The following is a 20778-nucleotide window of genomic DNA, read 5'->3' on the forward strand; positions in this document are numbered from 1 at the left end:
AGAAAAGGAAGGGTACAGAACCTCTCAGGGCAGTCTTATTTGCATAAAGTATTTCAAAAACTTACATGGCTGGGAGCTTCTGGTGGTTTAATCAATGTGGTAGAGGCGAAATAATAACATTTATGGTTGTCCCCCACATCATATATTTTATTGGCATTATTGATGCAAGGCACATCATGGAAGATTTACTCTGGTTCCAGAATAATTTATTAAATAAACAAGTGTGTGTGGCCAAACTCGGCCAATTACTAGGAAGGAAATACTGTGTCCCAGACATATTATGACCATGTTATGATATGACTGGTTGGCCAAACTCTCACCTGTTTATTCTGTTCCTGTTGAGTCACCCTTTCTCCTGGCTTTTAGAGAGCTCGGACAGGACTTAACATGCACTACCCCTACATACAAGTTGGATAAATATTGTTCCAACTCACAGAAGCTGTAAAAAGGAGAAAATGAAAACATACAATGGATGTAATGTCCAGGAGGCTGAGAGGCTGAAAGCACAGCATTTTGGTCCTGAAATGTGGGTTAGGCTGGGGATATGCAATAGTTACACAGAGTTGGTTGTTGGCTTTGTTTGTTTAGGGCAGGGGACAGTAGAGATGTAGGGAAAAACCCCCAACCATCCACATTTTAGTTCCTATGGCTGCATTAGGATCAATATTGCATCATTAGTGTTGCTTTAATCACTTAAGATGATTCTATAACTACAAATTAAGGGACTTAGTTTTAGATTAACTTCTGCTCTTTTGTAGCCAGCTGTGCTTTAGCAAAAAGTTGTTTTTAGATACAGAGTAAGGAATCATTTAAATAAAATAAATAATTTAAGCAACTATTGTTGTGTACTGGAATATTGTAATATTTACATGTTGTTAATTAGAGTGTGCAGTGGTGTTTAATCACTTCTCAGTGGAGGTAGGCAGGAGTATTTTGTGTTACTTTGTGCATGTGTATTACAAACTTCTCGGAAGGTGCTTCCAGGATTGTGTAAAGTCATGCTGTTCTTTTGGGATTTCAGACTTCTGCCTTGCTTGTGCAGCTAAGAATTTGTTCCTCATTTGTTTACACTGTCAGAATTTGTGCAGCAGGAATCCAGAAATATACACAGTCTGTTCTCTTGTATGTGCTTGACTAAGCATGAGCATATATTTAGAGTTGCCAAAGAAGCTAAAGGAGGTAATTAAAAAATAATAATAAAAATATTTTTTAAAATGTTTTTAAACGTCAGGAAATTAATGAGTGTTCTGAAGACATACTTGGATACTTCCAGCCGAGGGGAGCAATGTGAACCTATCCTCAGGACTCTGAAAGCACTGGAATATGTTTTCAAGTTCATTGTTAGATCAAGGACATTATTTTCCCAGTAAGTACTCAGATATTGCAATTTAATTAGCTGTCTAATATCAGACATAGAAGGAGACCTCAGAAGTAAAAAAAGCTTGTTCTAGAACAGACGTGGTTTTTTTATTATTTTTACAAATAAAACATAAAAACTGGCAACTGCTCTAAAATACAGACATAGCTGAGATATGTTCTGTATTTTTGTAGATCCAAAAATCTGCTTTCTGAATGTCAGTGTAAGTTCCAGAGATGGATTTGGTAATAGCAGCAGGTTTCAAAGGGTGATTTTTCTTTGTGTCAGGTGGCTTGGCCTAAGACCAGGAGATGGCCAAACGTCCCAACAGATGGCTGGAGCCGTGTCCTTGAGAACACCGTGTCCTTTAGAACACCGTGTCCAGCCCCTCGGAGTGTGCACAGAGCAGTGTCATTGCAGTAACCATGGTCACTCTGAATTTAGAGTTTTGGACCTCCTCTTCAGGAATTTATAGGGAAGACTCAGTGGGCTGGATGTGTTAGCTCAGACAGTCAGGGGTGTAGAATTTACAAGTGGTATCCATGTTATGGGGAAAAGGAGGAGGGAAGAACAAAGGAAATGAAAAGTGGAAGGAGAAAAATTACACACGGGTAACTGTACTCTCCTCATATACCACAGACCCATTCCTTCAATTCTTTTCTGCTTCACCTTTCTCCATTTACCCTGAGCTGGTTTCCCCCTAGAGCTCATTCTTATTTCCCTTTGCTCCGAGGCTGAAGGATTGCAGGAGCAGAGGTCAGACCTGCAGGGAGAGTGAGCAGTTGGGTGTTGTGTTTGTGGCTGGCATTCACCAGAACAGGAAAGCGTTCTGTTCTATCTGTCTTATGCTCAGTGGGAGCTCTAATACAATTTTTCTCTGGTAGTCTACTGTCCATTAAAAAAAAAAACAAAACCAAAAAAACCCCATGTAGATTTATAGTTCTTTAAAATTAAGTTTACTTGCTGGATTATGTTGTTTTGGTTGAAGTTATAGATTCAGAAGGAATTTGCTGCTCTGGATAGCACCTTGGAAATATTATTGTCTCTAGGAACTTACTATTTATAGATGGATACAGGTAAAGAAGGTGTAAAGTTGTATAAAGAAGGGGATGGTGCTCAGGAGAACAGAATACAATTTTTCTTATATTTTTATCACAGGTGTCATGGCAGAAGGGAATATTAGAGTTTTTGGGAAGAAAGCACTGTGTAGAGGTTTATGGAAAATTTCTTGTCTGAATGGAGGTCAAAAAGCAGAAGGGGTTGGTTTCAGGGAGAACTTTGGTCCTCATTTTAATCCTTCCTGTTATCTTGCAGCTAAAATTGTTAATTGGACAATCTGTCATAAAGTAGGTTATTGCAGCGTGTTGCATATTCAGGTGATTACCTACACATATCTACTACTTAACTAGAGGTCTGAAACTCTAATTTCATTGGAAAATTATTATTATTGTAGGCAGCCTTACATTTCAAATTGAAAAGAAAAGCAATTGACACTGCAATACATAACTTTAAAAAGAGATTTTTCTCTTCTGATGAAGCAGAAGAGGCAGCACTTAGCTCACAGTGTTCTACTCGCATTTCAGGATTCTCTTGTCATCTTGGCTTTTTTCTTAGCTTGTTTTTCTTTAACTCTTGACAGCTGTTTCACTAATTTCAGAACTAATTTCACATGTCACCAGTGTTTTTACTGTTTATGTAGGCAGCGTTTAGTACTAAGAGCCAGTATGAACAATACAGGAGAGGTAATCTGAGAGATTCAAATTTTAGGACAGGGAATAGAGAAAAAATGGAGTGAGCTCAATTTAAATGCACTTTTAAGTGTCAAATAGAGACTTCTGTCAAAAAGCAGACTGGTTAATGGGGCCAGTAAAAATACCTCTTGGAAAAAGTGGCAGCAGCAGCAGAAGACAGAAATTGTCATAATTTGTGAAAAATATCCTAGAGTAGCTCAGTTGTAGTGGGGAGGAAAAAAAACAACTTTTTTTTTTTTTTTGCATATAAGTTACTTTGAAAGTAAAATGATTTCTATAAGCTCCAATCTGAGAGGTGTCATGCTTTAGAGGCTTTTAAAACAATTGAGAGTGGTTATTGTAGTGTTCGAACTGAAGAATTCCCACACGATACACAGAATAGCAGTTATAACCCATTGGGGAAATATCTATGTACAGTAATATTGGATCAACTTCTGAAATGTATATTTAATGTTAAATCTGTTGCATTTGGGAGAATGAAACTTTCTGATTCTGAAAGGAAAACTAATTCATCTCTCAACAGATTATATGAAGGCAAAGAACAAACAGAATTTGAAGAATCAATGAGGAGACTCTTTGAATCCATCAACAACCTGATGAAAAGCCAGCATAAAACTGCCATTTTGTTGCAGGTTGGTGTGTGTTGGAAATCAGTTGGATTTGGTTTTCTGCATGGCTTTTGTACATGGGCTTTTTATTTTCGTTCTTTTTAAATTGAGGAAAAGACACTCAGGAAATTTGTCCAATATGTCTCTTTTGTAATTCCCCTCTACTGGAAGAACAGGTTGTCTGATAAATTTGGAGCTTAGCTTGAAAAGGTCAGGACAAGATACATGGTCTGAAAATCTGTGAACGTAGTCAAGGAAAGAACCAAGACACAGATGTTGGAATGTTTCAAGCAATCTCATGACATGAAGCCTCCAGTGGGACCTGAATATTTAATTCTTGAGTTTCTTCAGATAATGCTGGAGGGGTTCCACCATCTTAGTTGGGAAAATAAACATTATTGTCTCAGTTTTGGGGAGTTACATTGTTTAAACTGAAAATAGAAGCAGGGTTTACCATTTGTGACATTCTCCGTTATTCTGACACTTCATAATCTAATGTTTTAGAGAAAACTAGGAAACAAGGAGCTATTTACATCAATATAAAATAATTTGCAGTTGTGTATTAAGATGAAAAAATATCAAGATTTCCTGTAGAGTAAAATGTAGAAGATTCATTAGATGGCTGCAATATTGATGCTTCATACGTTCTTTATTGAAAACTCATTGTATTCATTGGGCTTGAATTTTCCTTTGGTTTTGTGTTTTGATTTGACTTAGATTAGAAGTGGAAGCCCATGAAAAAGCCTGTGTTGAATAAAATCTCTTGTGGCTGATCTTGAGATTTGTATCAACTGACACTTTGCATGGAGTGTTTCATGTGCAACTGCAAAAGAGCTGAGACAGTAAATACCAAGTTAATTGTATAATACCATGGTTACAGTAATATTCTAAATGCATTTAAAAATCAGCCAGATACTCTGTTACTTGATAATTCTGTAGAAGCCTTCCTAGGATTGGTTAATGCATTTGAATACTGCATCAGAAGCAGGAGAAGTTTCTGAAGAAAAAAAAAAAAAAATAAAAAAAGCATCTTTAAAGTAATACTGAAAGAGTTTATGTAATAATGTTTGCTCTTATGGTGCTTGTACTAATTAAGAGGTCTTGGAGGATTTGATGCTCCTTGGGAAGAGTGTCACATTCACTGCATTCTGCCTTGCCTGATCTCAAAGGGGCTGTGTGGGATTGTCCATCTGTGTTTCTGTCTTGGTTTGGAAAGACAGGTGTCTGCCAGGGAAAGCTGGAGCCTCCCTTGGAATGGAGAACGTAAACTCCCTCCATCTGAATTATTATAATTTTGAAATTAAGGGGCTTTCGTGCAAAAATATGGCAATAGGAATAACAGCTCTTTACCAGGAACATTAAAAATAAAAACATAGTAGTACAAAAAAGAAAACAAACAAAAAAAGAAAACACTGGCAGAGTCAGAACACAACCTGACACCCTGTTCCTCAGGGTGTTGGGAGCAGCCCAATCAAGTCCTCCTGCAGGGACAGACGTGGTTCTGTTGGAGCAACGATCCTGAAGAAGGGTGGAGTTTCCCCCTGGAGATCCAGTGCTGGTGAGATGTGTCTGGTTTTCCTCTGGCAATCCAGTGCAAACAGGCTTTCGTGGTGTTCTGAGTCCCAGGTTTTATCCAGGTGGGAATGCCGGGCTCCTCCCCTGGGTGGAGCATCTCCCAATGGGATGATGGAATTGCATCAGTCATGCAGTGAGCCCGGATGGCCCATGAACAGCAGAGATCCCCTGGAGGGAGGATGGGTCATGGAAGAGATAAAGAAAACCCCTCCCCAGCCGGTTTCAACAGATAGCAATAGAACCCATACTGTTGGTTACTTCTTGCATTGCAACCCAAGACAGTCTCCTCTGATGAGCAGGGCAGCTTCTTGAGAGTGACAAGAAAGGCTTGTAGAAAAGCTTTTCTTCCTTAACATTTGCTGGGTGTGCAAGGGGCAGTGGTGCCTCTGGAAGGCCACTGGGAGTGTTTCAGAGCAGGTTGTAGTGCCAGTGGCACTGAGGCATTGCATGGGTTGAGGAGTGTGACTGTGCCTACCCTCATTTCCATATTTCCATGTTTAATGCCATTTCCTAATGCTGGACCTGTTTAACAAACATGCAAGGTGTCTTTGCTGATGTTCCTCAGAAACAGCAGAACCTTGGAGACAGAACAGAGCATTTCTGAGAAGGACTAAAGGAAGGAAATCTACACTAATTTTAAAGAACACATTAGTGTGCTTCATAAACAGACCAGTTATTAAACAGTTATGCTTTGATCAATACCATGTTGAAAATCAAAATTTTTGATTTTTAATGAGTGCCATCAGTTGTGCAAAATGAGTCCTATTTAACCATAACTCTGAAGTACTAGTGGGCTTTTGGGTCTCTAAATCTGCATAAGGTAGTGAAAATTTTCTTTTCAGCAGGAGCCTTTTATGGCAGATGTGAAATACTGGTTTATATCTTATCTTTGCTCTTGTTCCAAATACTAGTGACACCTGTGTCTCTGAGAGAAGCCTACAAAGAGACTGCTTTACATACAGTAAATAAAAACTACTGCATTGAAGTTACAAAATGCTGAAAAGAGAGGCATGGAATGAGCAGTGTCCAGCTGTAGTTTAGTGCTGGATGCTGGAAATAAGTTTAATGGGGGCAAAAAATATAAAATTAACACTCCCTCCCACTTCATCATGAACTCCCTAGACAGCCACTGCTTTCACAAGGGACAGTATTTCTGTGCCTGTTTGGAGGAGACCTCAGTGCTGACACTTGAGACTCCTGCTCTGGTGGGTGGATGCAGGCCAGAAAACGGAGATAATTTCTGCTGAGAGGGAGGAGAAAATAGTAGAAAGAAATTCATAAATCTGCTTCTGCCTAAATCCAACACTGATTTCCCTTGGGGGATTTGAGATGACAATGATGGATGTTGTAGTAGTACAAATTAACTTTGCAGAGTAAGGGACAGGTGGTTATTCAGTGATTCTACAGACACACAGGACTCCATAGATGTTACAGTTTGTGTACCCAGAGAGTGAAGTTCAGAGAGTCAGTTGGAAAAATACAGGAATAATCAGAATATTAAAAGGGTCTTAAATCTGTCACACTTGGAATTATCATTGATAAGTGGAACATAGATTGGAAGGATCAGTTGAATGTGTTCAAGTAGATTATGGTCTGAAGATATCAGAGAAGAAAGTTTTTAGGAGCCCCAAAGAAAGTTAAACTAATTGGGTTTCTCAGGATATTGAAACTTGGACTAGTTTGCAAAACCTTTGAATGTGAATTTTTAACTCTTATTTCATCCTTGGTTGTCCAAATGCCTATTGGGTTTAACTGTAGATGATTTAAAGAATTATTTTGAGACCTGAAGTTTCTTGGTTTCTGCTATTTTTTTTTATTTTTTTTTTAATTTGGAATTTCGTATTTTAGCCAGTAGTTGTTTCCCAGTCATTTTTACTGATAGTATCACACTCAGGCTTGCGTTGAAAATTAATTCACTCAGGAGAGGATTTTTTATAAAATTATGTGTTATATGGAACAGCCTCATCTGTGCCAGAAGCACTTTATTGTTTCCATTTAACTTTATCTACTGAGTGAAATCTTATTTCCTGATCTGTTAAATGCTGTATACATTTACAAAAAGTAAAAAATCTCTTTTCAGTACTTGTTGTAAAGCTGACTGAAGTGGATTGAGGACTTATCTTGGTGCCTAAGCTTTGGGAAGGGCAGATATCTGGTTCTGTTTTGTAGTACTCTTCATATAAGCTTTGAACAGCTGAAGACTGAATTATTAATTTCTTGTTGGCAAACTGGAAATGTGCATATTAATCCACAATAACCTTTAAAACTAATCAAAACACTTCTGGAGTTGGTCAAGTTCTGGTTTTTGTTTAAAGATGCAGACAGAATGCTTCTCAACTTCAGCATTGCATGAAGTAATTAAACTACAATTAGGATTATATTTTCAATATCCATACTGTGCTGATGTTTAAGAGCAACCATGTGAGCTGCAGAGTGGCCTGGGTGCAGATCCTGGCATGGTGCTTTGTAAGGCTGGTGCTTGGAGAGGTTTAATTTTACCAGTACAGAATCAATGTGCAGCTGTAGTGTAGGGATTCCTCCTTTTAACAGTTTTTTACAGATTGCACTTGTAATTATTTAAAACAATTAGTTCAGAACTTACACTGTTTTTACAGTGGTAGGGCTTTCTAGGCACTAGACTTTTTAAAATTTCTTTTAGAAGGGATGATGTTACAGCTTTGTTGCGTTTATCAGTTGCTCTTCTGTAGCCATTACTGGTGACTTTTGTAGATTTTAGAGAGGTTTTTTTCATGAAGTCTGTACGTTTGGGGGAGAGAATCCTTGAAATCTGGAAACCTGGAAATCAATTTCCAGAAACGGCAAAGAGTTTGGTGAAGCGAGGCTTGGGGGTGAGGGGGAACAGGGGAGGTATCAATACCTTCTATCCTTTGTCTGAACACTCAGGTCAAAACCATCATTTTTAGTGGATGTGTTTTGAGCCTGTTTAAATCACCCTCTATTTCTGGGGAATAAAATTGAATTAATGATTTTTAAATTTCAGATTATATGTTCTTTTAGGATCCTCCTACTGTTGACTATTGGCTTGTACTCTATGAGTGTGCCCTTTCATTGACCAGCTTGTGCTCTCGACCTTAATTTACAAATCAAGCCCCTGCTCCTTTTCCAGCTGTTCTGCTCCCCAGCTGACACACCACGTTTGACCTACAGATGTCTGCTGCAAATGTCAGCTCTCCCCAGCTCGCTCCTAGGCACTGATTTGAGAAAGCACAACTCCCCGTGCTGCGCGTGCTTCCAGAAACCTTAGGTGACACGCTCTCAAGGTCGTTGAAACAGGAGAAAGAAATTGTCTGTGGCACTGAAAAATATGAAAAGTGATGGAATATGAAGCTGCTGCCTTTCTCTCATTCTTCTCCATGCAATTTTGACCCACGCTGCTGTAACAGTAGATACTAAGGACTTTATGCATGTCTGTACAGTTTTCTTATGAGGGAATTAACCTAGAAAGGCACTGATGGTGATGCTTTGCTTGGGGTGCACAAAGGGGGATGGCACAGTAACTTCTTAAAGTTGCCTGGATGGCAAGTAAAATTAGATTAAGAAACAGAGCACCAGTGACTTCTTCGAATGTACTTTTCATCCCATGGGTACTCGAATTTCATGAATATGTATAATGTAATACTGCAAAAAGAGGGCAGCTAAAAATAAGCTTGGTCAGGAGTAAAGGTTAAAATAAATTTAACTGTACATTGTATATGTAAGAAATAATTTTCTGCAGTGCTGTGGGTTTATCTGTATCCTGCTTAAAAAACTAATCTCTTAAGGTCTGAAGAATGCAGAACATCTTGTACTGCTGACTAGGAGATTTTTATGACTTCATTAAGGACAGTGCTCAGTTGTGTCCATAGTGCATCATTTGAAGCAATTATTGCAAATGAAACTTGGGAGTCTAAAATAGTGCAGGGGATATACTCATTATTGTACTTCAGCTGGAACTGTGGAACTGCAGAGAGGCTGCAGCTCCGTGCTTCCCACTTCCCTCCTGTGCAAGTGTAGAACAGGGATGTGTGAAAGTCAGACAGCACAATAGTCCAGGTGACAGTGGAGTGCTTGAAATATTTAGTGGCCACTGCTGGCTCTATTTTTCATCAAACATCTTTCACAGTACCTGTGAATTGTTGTAAAATGAAATTCAGATGCTGCTGTGCAGTCTCTTCATCTGTTGCTTGAAAAGCGTGGAGCAGCAGCCCGTGTCTGAATTACAGCTGGAGGCAGTTTCCAGCCCAGCACAGGTGTTTGTATGGGCGCTGTAAATAGCCCAGGGACTTCTCAAGATCCAGAGAAGATACAATCTCTTTGTTGAAATTGCAACAGCTTTTAAACACTCCTTTGACCTTTCTAGGTTTGTGTATGAGTGTGGGATGAGATCTGCAGGAGAATGACTTTATCTGAAGGTATCATAAGACAGCAGAGAGTCTCTGAAATATTGCATTCACCCGTGCTGCAGACTAAGCTCTCTTTTTCAATCCAGACATAATTAGGGGTTTTTTTGTTTGTGTTTTTTTGTTGGTTTTTTTTTTTTTTTTTTTTTAATTGGCTACTGCAGTGAAAGCTCATGCAAAAAAAATTATAGCTTTATTGTGTTTAAAAGGTCTAAAAGAGAGCAAAAGAAAGCTGTGCTCTGATTGTCTTCTTTCTAAGCCCCCTACTCTCAAGAAAGAGCCTAAGTTTTTAACAAGGAGCTTGCTGTGTACAGGTAAGAGAAATACTGAACCTAGATAGGCTTCTGTCGGAGAGATCAGTAATAGAAAACCTCACATCACTGTAATTCAGTTTTTAGCAAAATGTTAGTAGGAATTTATACCCCAAAGCTGCACAGTGAACTGAAGTTAGGTTTTATGCATATTAGCCTGAAGTTTTAGTGGTGATTTTGAGCCTGAAATTGCCTGCTGAAGTTTTCTCGTCCACATAAGGATAGTAACTTGTCTCTTAGCCTTGTCAGGGTAAGGTTTGATTATCCTACTATGCTGTCAAAACATACTTCAGGAATTGATAGGAGGAGATAAACCATGCCACAGCTTGGCTGCAGATGGCTGGCTGGGGACATGGCACCCCTTTTCAGCTCTTCCAGAAAGGGTGACATGGGGTGGGCGGGTGACTGCCACCCTGACCTCTGCCTCCTGCATGGCACATTTCTGGGATGGAATTGATACAGCTCCTGCCTTCGTCAGTGCTTGCTTTAATCATTTGCATCATAATGACACTTTCAGTGGTCTGCAAGGAGATAATCTACAAAACCTGGACCCTTCCACTGGTTGGTAAAGAGAGTCAGATCCACTTGGAGCTATGGTAGTTAAGTTCCTCTGCAAATCCTCAGCGTATGCAACTCTGTGATGAAGTTTATTCAAATGTGATGTAAAATTTCAGTCTGGGGAAAGAAGCCCGAGTTTATCAGTTTGTTTTGTGCATCTGTGTCTCAGTGGTGTGCTCTGTGTTGTTCATGTACGTGTATAAACACACAGGATTAATGTCATCTGTCTGCCAATGCAGGTTGCTGCCTTGAAGTACATACCGTCAGTTCTTCATGATGTTGAAATGGTTTTTGATGCCAAGTTACTGAGGTGAGTCACTCTTGAACGTTTCCCAGTTGTCAGCAATTCATTCCTGTAGATCAGTTTAAGTCCTCAAAACTACACCCATTCCTACTGATCAAGACAGTGGTGGGTCCCTAGATAGGTTTGTTATTGGTCTCCTGTCAATATTTGTGATATATAAATAAATGTAAGTTTTAAAAAGTGATAAATGTTTAGAAATATGTGATCTTTTATTCTTTCTCTTTGTCCTTATTAACACCTGGTGAATTAATCTGTGTGGTATTTATGACATTTTTCCTTTTCATGCAGCCAACTACTGTATGAATTTTTCACTTGCATTCCACCAGTGAAGCTACAGAAGCAGAAAGTGCAGTCCATGAAGGAAATCGTACGCAGCAACCTTTTTAAAAAACAAGGTAAATACAAAACGCCTCGAAGGCTTCAAACAAATGCGTAAAAGTTTTCAGTGACTTAGGTGTTGTGCAATTCGCATTCGAAATTGTGTGAAACTAATACTGAAAGAGTGTGAATGCCAGAAGCCTGAGCTCTGGAGGGGATTCATCTCTTTCCACAGCATGGCAGGAGCTGTGCAAAGTGTGATTGCTGGCCTAGAGCAAGGAACAGGTGAGGCTCAGAGGAACAGTTTTGTGTGGTTTTCTTATTGTTTAGTGGTTAGGTGGGTGAGCTGTATATCCTTTCAACCCATTTTAAGGTCTATAATGGAACGGGAACATGAAGTGAAACCTTGTGAACACAGATGTTATATAAGGCTTCTGCCTGAGAAGAGGAAAAAAAAAAAAATCTGATTATGCTGTGGTATACTCAGCTGCAATGCAGCATTTCCACTGACAGGAATTATGATGCTTCTCAACCTCTGTCAGAACTTAGTGTCTTCCTCAACTCTCAGGAGTGTTAATGATACTGAAATGCCTTTATCACCATTCTGCTCGGTTTCCCTTCATATTATCACAAGAAGTGAGTTTTTGCTGAAGGAATCCTATCAGAGCCGCCAAGTTTTACATGATTAGTTTCCCCTCAGTATCAAGTGTTCTGACTCCTCTCTTGTGAATGGGATGGTTGCTTCTGCCTCTCACCTTTTTTGCTGTGTAGATAACCTTCAGAACCTGAAAGGCACACAGACTACTCAGACGAGTTCCAGTTTCTGACAACTTAGAGATTATGATTCCAGGAACTTGACAATACCACAGTGCATTGCAAGTAGTGCTGTGTGTGAGTAAATTGAGAGAGAATTGCTTTGCTCACCTCATTCTGAGTTGCCAGGAGAGTGATGCAGTCCTAACTAGCCAGGACAGATAAAAATTACACCTTATTTTCAGACCTGTGTTGTATTCCATTGAGACTGAATTGTATATTGTAAGCTTTAACAATAACTAGCTGTGTCTGTTGTATTTTAAGACCATTGTTGATTTCCTGGAAAAAGAAGTCAAGAAAAGAATGTAGGTGGTTTTATTGTTTAGATTAAATTAAGTAATATTTTCACCTATTTTTATGTTAATAGTTTCATGGTCAACAGCTGTGATTTTTTTAACTATACGTAAATTCACATTTGCTTTGAGTTGGTGAAACACAAGTGGCTGCAGCTTTGGTATCTCCAGACACTAATTCAAACTATTAGGAGCAGATCCTAATTAATTTTCCAACAGCTCTAGTCCTGCATTCACAGTTTGCTCTGGTAATTGACTGTGTTTCTGTTTTACAAGCAGAGTCTGATACATCATTGCAGTATGAGCTGCCTTTACTGCTGCTGCTTCTAAAATCAGAAGTGACTTAATTTTATCTGTGGTGCTTATGGTGAGCAGAATTTAGACCAGAAGGGGAAATATCCTCTCACAAGGTATAAATACCTCTCTTGGGTATAAATAAGGCACTCTCTTGAACTCTCAGTCTTGCTAGAGTTCAGTCAGTTACCCTGTTTTTAATAATGAGAAATTAGGTGTAAGCGATAAACTTCTTTTTGAGTCAATAGTTTTTCTTTGAAGTAGCTTGTCTCACTGAAGTACAATTGTTATTGGTTCACAGATAGGAGTGATGGTCAGGACAGCAGATCCCAGGCTTGTGTAATGAGGACTAAACCCTAATAAAGATTCAGAAGGAAAATTGAGCATACAATAACTGTGTGCTTCACAGTTCTATTCACTAGTGTGCATCCTACCGCTCCTTTCTTCCATCCCTCTGTATCTTCCAGAAGAGAAAAAAGTGGGGTTTGGATTCCCAAGAAGCTTTCATGATAGTCTGCTTAGTGTGGTGCTTGCTCCCTCTGTTCAACAGGCCTTTCCTTTAGCTGAGATCTGTTAATGCAAAATACTCTGTAAAGCTTTTACTACTTGCAGATAAATAATAATAATAATAGATTGCTGGCTGCTTGTAAATGCAGCTTGTCTGATGTCTTGAAATAAATAGCTGGTCTATCACAGGATATGTCTATTTCAGGATGCATTGTGAATTCTGAAAAGAGGACATGGTCTCTGCGTCTGTATTTTTTAGGTAATAATGCATAAGAAATTTTGCTAGGAGGATTTCTAATTCTGGGGACCTTTTATAAAACCAATAAATGGTGGGTTTTGCATAGTGCTGACCAGATAATTAATACATTTTAATTTTTCCCCGACAGGTAGTTAGTGGATTCATTTAGTCTTAAATTTGTAGATTAAAAAAATGTATTCCCAAAAGCTCTCCTCTATTTTTTGCTAACATCAGACACTTGACAGCAGAACCAAGCAGCTGAGAGCATGAAGGCAGCATCTCACTTTTGATTAATTTGCCAGCCCTGCTGTTTCACCTGCATCCAGTAAATCTGGGTGTTGTGAACCAAACCTGCACCAGTAATTGGCAGTTAAAGTGTATCCAATACGTCATATGTAAAAATTAGCTGCTTTTTCATGTGCTTTTGGGGATTACATGTGCAAGATCTACCTGAAAATGTTCTTACTGTGGTATTTAATATAATAATTCTTGGTATATAATTATATAATTACACTTAGATGTGCTCTTTTTAGAGGAGTATAGGGAAATGGATTGATTTTTTTTTTTATTTTCACATATTCGCTTAAAACAAGAGAAGTCCTCTGAAGAAGCACTTGCCTAAAATAGAGAAATCTAGTTGCTGTCATTTAAAAATAAAACTAAAATATACCCTGTTTGTTTTAGCTTTGTCATGGCATTTTGTTTTGGCAACATCATGACTAATGTTATGATAGCACTAACAAGAGAATACTTTTGCTAACTAGAAAATATTCATTTAAACATCTTGCGTGTCAGTAGCAAATCATCCTTTTAATAATTACAGGGTGATATTTTATCTAAATTATATTTTTTGATTATTTGCATTTACGTTTTGGGTTCAACCTTAACCTTGTGATTACCATAGGGGGGGAAGTCCACATCATGTTTAAGTGCAGGCACTGAAAGATGAGAAAAGTCCAATACACAATTAAGTATCTATATTATTATATAATGTATAATGTAACATTATTACATTATTATTAGATATATTATTATATAATGTTATAGTGTCATGAAAACATTTCTGTACTGTGCTGTTGGAATACCGTGCATGGTAAATAGCAAACAAATCTTTTTTCATTTACATTGCTGTGGCTTAAAATAGAAAATTCTAAAGGTGCTTTTTTTTTGCTCTACATTAAATACAATCGATTTTACAATTAATTGGGTAGAGAACCAAGTGTGTGTAGGGTGTAGATCCTGCCTGATTCATTACCGCACTCAATGAGCTGGAAGGTCATTTACAAGAAAGAAAGCACATGTAGGCTATCTCAGAAAAGGATGCAACATGATAATTAAGGTAAGATTGCCAGCAGTATCATTAACTAAAATTCACATTTATCTAGAACAGGTAGTACTTTTTCTGCCATGAATATGGAATGTATCTAACCACACTGCTAATTAGAGCGAAGTCTATTATTTTTCTTATGTTTCAGGTTATCAATTTTTCCTCCAGACTTTAGTCTCTTTGCAGGTAGTTCCTTACAGTTGTTCATTTAATTTACATCCATTCCCAGAGGTATTATCTTTATAATTCAATTGGATTGCATATCTGGCATTGCTATTCTTTGACCCATTGATATTCACAGCATTTTCTAAAGAAACTAATTTGTGAAAATATGGGATTTTTTTTTTTAAGAAATTTTAAAGCCAGTGAAATTCACCTTTATTAAATAAGTTACATGTGAACCTGAAGTTGGAAACCTTGAGGGTAAACTGAATTTATTGCTATGTATTCCCAGACATTCAAAATTTTCACTGTAGACTCATGGAGTGCTTTCATCAGATAGGAAATGGTCCCGTGCACCTCTGCTGTAATTGATCTTCAAAGGCCTTGCAGCACTAGAGCACTTTCAGAAGCCTTTAAATTACATTGCCAGTTTTTTGTAGAGGCATTGATTTCTTGTTTCCACTCTGTAACTATAACACAGCTTGGAGAGGTTATGGGGGTGCAGGTATTCGAGGGGCTGGGTGGAGGATGATGGATGCTCTCCACTGCCTGTGCACTTTCCGTAGCATTTAGGAATGTTCTAACAGGGTGTGTGAGCAGACTTTTATGCAGCTTTGTCTTTAGAAAATTTTACGTCCTTTTTGGTCAGAGGAGAAGAAATCTGCTTCATTTTTGACACTCGGCTTTTAGATTATTTGAGATTTTATTATTTTAAAATATCAAAGTGAAAGAAATGGTTGCCTTGTCTCAAATAAACACCCCTAATGGGATTTTGGAATCTCTTTTATGATGTAGGAAACAGTCTTCTGTCACTCTGTTTAGTAGGATGTAATGGATTATTCTCTCTCTGTGGTGAAAAAGTTTTGTTAGTATTGCTTAATTTCTATGTAAAACTACTTTTCAGGAGTTACTGTTCCATTTGTTTATTTTTAGGAAACTTATTGCCAAAATTCCCCCACCATCTTTCTGTTTCTGAGAAAATAACAAATTAAGATATAGCTGTTCATAAATCACATGGAGTTTTTATTGTAGTTTATAGTAATTGGAGCTAGATGTTTGTTCTAAGCTGGGCCTGGAATATTTACTGACATTATGCTGTAACTTGTAAAGGAGTAGCCTTGGGAGAACCGGTTTTTATTGGTGTGAAATGAAGACAAAGTGCTTCAAGACATGATGAAACGTGCGTGTTTTGATAGTGGTGCTTTGGATGTTGTGTTCCCTGGCGGTCCAGCCCTGGTGAGGGGTTTGTGCTGCAGCAGAGCTCAGCGATGACCCCACGAGCAGGAGCTCCAAGGAGGGCACAGGGGGTCCCTGGCAGGGTGGGAATGGAGGTGGTGTCTGGGCTGGAAATGCGGGCTCTGCTCACTCAGACACGGCTGCTGCATGTTCAGCATATGCAAACCACTTGCTGATTTTGGAAGAACAGCGGCAAGAGACATATGTTAGCACCAGGGGTTAATTTGCCAGATGCCAGAAGAAATGCTGAGACTGTAGCAAATTTTTTTTTTTTTCCTCACTGAAGAACTCTTTCTAGTCTATTACTGTTTAAACAAGAGAAGTACTTGCACACACCCATAATCACACTGATTTCCTAACACTGGTGTACATTACTGAGTTTTACCTGTGAAATACTAAATTTCATTTCACAAACTGAATACTGTTGCCAGTTTGTGTTGATGTATAGTGTACTGTTTTTACCTTCAGGATTAAGAAAGAGCTTAAAAAAAAGGCAGGAGGAGGAGTAATTTCTGATTGAGCATCTTTCAGTTTAATTATTATGGCCAGGATCAAGTTACAGATATTGATTTTTACTATTATGATCTTACAATCTGGTTCCTACTGACAAGAGTTCCTAAGCCTAAATTTTGGGGGTTTTGTAGGGGTTTTATGTGATTTTTGCCCCTGCCCCCCTTCCCTGTATTCAACGCAATTTCTCAACTTTTCTAAAATACTTTGAGATTGTCAATGCATGTGCCTCTGCTGTTTTTAACTACTGGGAAAAAAATTTAAATTAGTCACTGTTCATATATTCCTTTAAAAATGTTCTCTATAGAAACCCAGTCTACCCTGTAGATTCAGTCTTGAATTTTGTATTTAGCTTTTTATTTACTGGGGGCGGGAGGGGGGGGATGTTTCAGGAGTACATTACCTCTAAAACATCACTTCAAGTCATATATTTCAAATATTTGTCTTTTGCCAGTTTTTGTGCTGCAGTGTTTTGATATAGATAAGTGTGGCCTAAACATCTGTAGGTAGTTGTTGGCATACATATGTAGATAAAAGCCTTTACTTGTGTTTGTGGACGAGTAGGAGACATGCTTGATATTGCAACTGATAACATTTTGTTAGACTTGATCCATTATGGAATTTTTGTAGTTACATTTAAAAAAAACCTTGTTATGTGGAGGGAAATTCAGTTAGGTAAACTAGTTTTAACAATGAACTTCTAAATGTGTGTGTAAAACATGGTTTGCTTCAAATAGAAAAGAGAGATCAAAAGTGTACTAAAGCAGTTGATAATGAGAGATATTGGGTGTCAGTAAAATGAAATGAGGAAACGTGAGAATTGGAATTTGTCAAAATTCACAGGATTATGGATGGCCTGGGTTGGAAGGGACCTTAGAGATCTCAATCTGCCAGAGAGGATGTGCTGCAGACCGCAATGACGGCCAGCCTGAAAAGGCCCCAGGTGCTGGAAATGCTGTCGTGGCTCGAGCAGGGCGGCGTTGGAAGTTCTGGCTGCCCTGGAATGCCTGGCATTCCTCAGCCCCTCAGAAGGGGAGACAGCTGAACACACACCTGGCAGGTGGAGGCTTGTGTGGGTGCTGCTGGGCTCAGAGGTGTGCTGGGGCTGTGGGTGCTGAACCTGCTCTGTGCCCTGCCTCACCTGCTGGCACTGAGCTGCCAGGGCTGTGTGCCGGCCTCACAGCATCCCTGGCCTTCTCCTTCCTTCATGTTCCTGTTGGAGTCCAGGAGACAAAGAGAATTTGCATCTTGCAGTGTTGTCGCAATCTGTAAGAGACCTACGGTACCTTCCTTTCTGCGGCTCTTATCCAAGCTGTGAAATTTTAATTTAGGCGTAACAATGTACCACTTTAAAATCATTACTTTGGGGCTTTCCGGTAAAGCTAAGGGTTAAATTGCAAATAACAAGGAGGGAAGACTTTTATCAGGAAGACTGTTGCAGTTGTGAACAGATGTCCTTTGTGAAGAAGCATAATGCTTTAATTGAGCACTGGCTGCCATCAGAAGTCTCACCTCATTGAAAGAATGTTGTTCGCTGGCTTTATTTTTAAGGCTTTGTTCTAAATCTGTACTCAGATGACACCTATGTCCTTATCAAATTGGCATGCCAGTTTTTAAATGGGCATGAAGCCATCCCAACAGATGGATATGACTACAGGCATGCCAGGGAATCAAGACTAGTGTTTCCTAAGGGAGACAAAAGTGGTGTTAAATCTTTATTACCATTTTGGCTGCACATATGAGGCAGTCAGGAATGAAACCCATCAGTGATTTTTGCTGAAGGAGACCCAAATGTCTTTTTTAATGCCATGATTGCATTAATGACTTAGGAGTTTGAATTTCATTTACCTGGTACATAAGAGATCATTAGGTATCATCTGAAGGGAATAAGGTGACTAGAAGGGTTAAAAAACCCAACCAAACCCAAAATAGAAAACATAACTGCTTAATCTTGGACCACAATGAATCCATTTGTCCTTACTCAGGGAGGTGCTGCCAGGGAACCTCTCCAACAAGTGTGTTGGAATTTGGGATTGATGAATATGCATAATACTAAATCTTTTGACAGACCTTGAGGAAGAAAATGCAAGATGTTCAAACTGTATGTTGATGTTTCATGTGTTCAAATAAAGATTGGGGCGGCTAGAATGAAAACAGAACAGTTGAGCTTTTTCATCCTTTTGAACATTAGAGAATAGATGTTGTTGGCAATGTTCTTACGTTATTTATCATGCAGAAAAGAAAGCAGATAGTATTTAAATAGGCATCTGCCCCCCTCCCTGTCTCTCTCTTGTCTGTCTCGAGCTTTCTTGGGGCATGGAAGGAGGTGTGAGTGTGTGAATTGCTTCATCACAGATTTAGACATTTGTTTAGGTTGGAAAAGACCCTTAAGAATGAGTCCAGCTGTAAACCTGACCCTGCCAAGTCTGCCACTAAACCGTGTCCCCACATCCACACATCTTTTAGATTTCCCGAGGGATGGTGACTCTGTCAGTGCCCTGGGCAGCCTGTGCCAGGCCTGGACAAATCCTGAGACAGCTTCTGCTTGTTGCTTGCTACTCGAGAGAGAAACATCCTCTCTACACCCTCCTCTCCGGGAGAGGTAGAGGAAGAAGTTCCCTCCTGAGCCTCCTTTTCTCCAGGCTGAGTTCCCTCAGCCTCTCTCTATCAGACTGAACTTACCCAGCTCCATTCCCTTCCCTGGCCTCGCTCCAGCCCCTCAGTGCCTTTCTGAGGGCCCCAGGACAGGGCAGAGCCCTCAAGGTGTGGCCTGAGAGTGCCCAGCACAGGGACAGTCACTGCCCTGCTCCTGCTGCCATCCCAGGCTGGCACAGGGACAGTCACTGCCCTGCTCCTGCTGCCATCCCAGTGCTGTACAGCACAGGGACAGTCACTGCCCTGCTCCTGCTGCCACCCCAGTGCTGTACAGCACAGGGACAGTCACTGCCCTGCTCCTGCTGCCACCCCAGTGCTGCCCAGCACAGGGACAGTCACTGCCCTGCTCCTGCTGCCACCCCAGTGCTGCCCAGCACAGGGACAGTCACTGTCCTGCTCCTGCTGCCACCCCAGTGCTGTACAGCACAGGGACAGTCACTGCCCTGCTCCTGCTGCCACCCCAGTGCTGTACAGCACAGGGACAGTCACTGTCCTGCTCCTGCTGCCACCCCAGTGCTGTACAGCACAGGGACAGTCACTGCCCTGCTCCTGCTGCCACCCCAGTGCTGCCCAGCACAGGGACAGTCACTGCCCTGCTCCTGCTGCCACCCCAGTGCTGCCCAGCACAGGGACAGTCACTGCCCTGCTCCTGCTGCCATCCCAGTGCTGTACAGCACAGGGACAGTCACTGCCCTGCTCCTGCTGCCACCCCAGTGCAGCCCAGCACAGGGACAGTCACTGCCCTGCTCCTGCTGCCATCCCAGTGCTGTACAGCACAGGGACAGTCACTGCCCTGCTCCTGCTGCTGCCATCCCAGTGCTGTACAGCACAGGGACAGTCACTGCCCTGCTCCTGCTGCCATCCCAGTGCCCAGCACAGGGACAGTGACTGCCCTGCTCCTGCTGCCACCCCAGTGCTGTACAGCACAGGGACAGTCACTGCCCTGCTCCTGCTGCCACCCCAGTGCTGTACAGCACAGGGACAGTCACTGCCCTGCTCCTGCTGCCATCCCAGTGCTGTACAGCACAGGGACAGTCACTGCCCTGCTCCTGCTGCCACCCCAGTGCTGCCCAGCACAGGGACAGTCACTGTCCTGCTCCTGCTGCCATCCCAGTGCTGTACAGCACAGGGACAGTCACTGCCCTGCTCCTGCTGCCACCCCAGTGCTGTACAGCACAGGGACAGTCACTGCCCTGCTCCTGCTGCCACCCCAGTGCTGCCCAGCACAGGGACAGTCACTGCCCTGCTCCTGCTGCCATCCCAGTGCTGTACAGCACAGGGACAGTCACTGCCCTGCTCCTGCTGCCACCCCAGTGCTGTACAGCACAGGGACAGTCACTGCCCTGCTCCTGCTGCCATCCCAGTGCTGTACAGCACAGGGACAGTCACTACCCTGCTCCTGCTGCCACCCCAGTGCTGCCCAGCACAGGGACAGTCACTGCCCTGCTCCTGCTGCCATCCCAGTGCTGCCCAGCACAGGGACAGTCACTGCCCTGCTCCTGCTGCCACCCCAATGCTGTACAGCACAGGGACAGTCACTGCCCTGCTCCTGCTGCCACCC

The 20778-nt window shown here is 40.9% G+C and overlaps 1 protein-coding gene across 1 annotated transcript in view; it reads left to right on the top strand.

Annotated features, from left to right (window-relative positions):
* DOCK2 (dedicator of cytokinesis 2) overlaps positions 1-20778 on the top strand; it is a 155436-nt gene that overhangs the window by 26051 nt on the left and 108607 nt on the right. Inside the window, 4 exon segments of the mRNA XM_058422522.1 lie at positions 1232-1366; positions 3632-3740; positions 10800-10870; positions 11153-11259. Coding sequence (XP_058278505.1) covers positions 1232-1366; positions 3632-3740; positions 10800-10870; positions 11153-11259 — 422 coding nt within the window.

The sequence above is a fragment of the Hirundo rustica genome, chromosome 14 (genome assembly GCF_015227805.2).
Source record: "Hirundo rustica isolate bHirRus1 chromosome 14, bHirRus1.pri.v3, whole genome shotgun sequence".
NCBI lineage: Eukaryota > Metazoa > Chordata > Aves > Passeriformes > Hirundinidae > Hirundo > Hirundo rustica.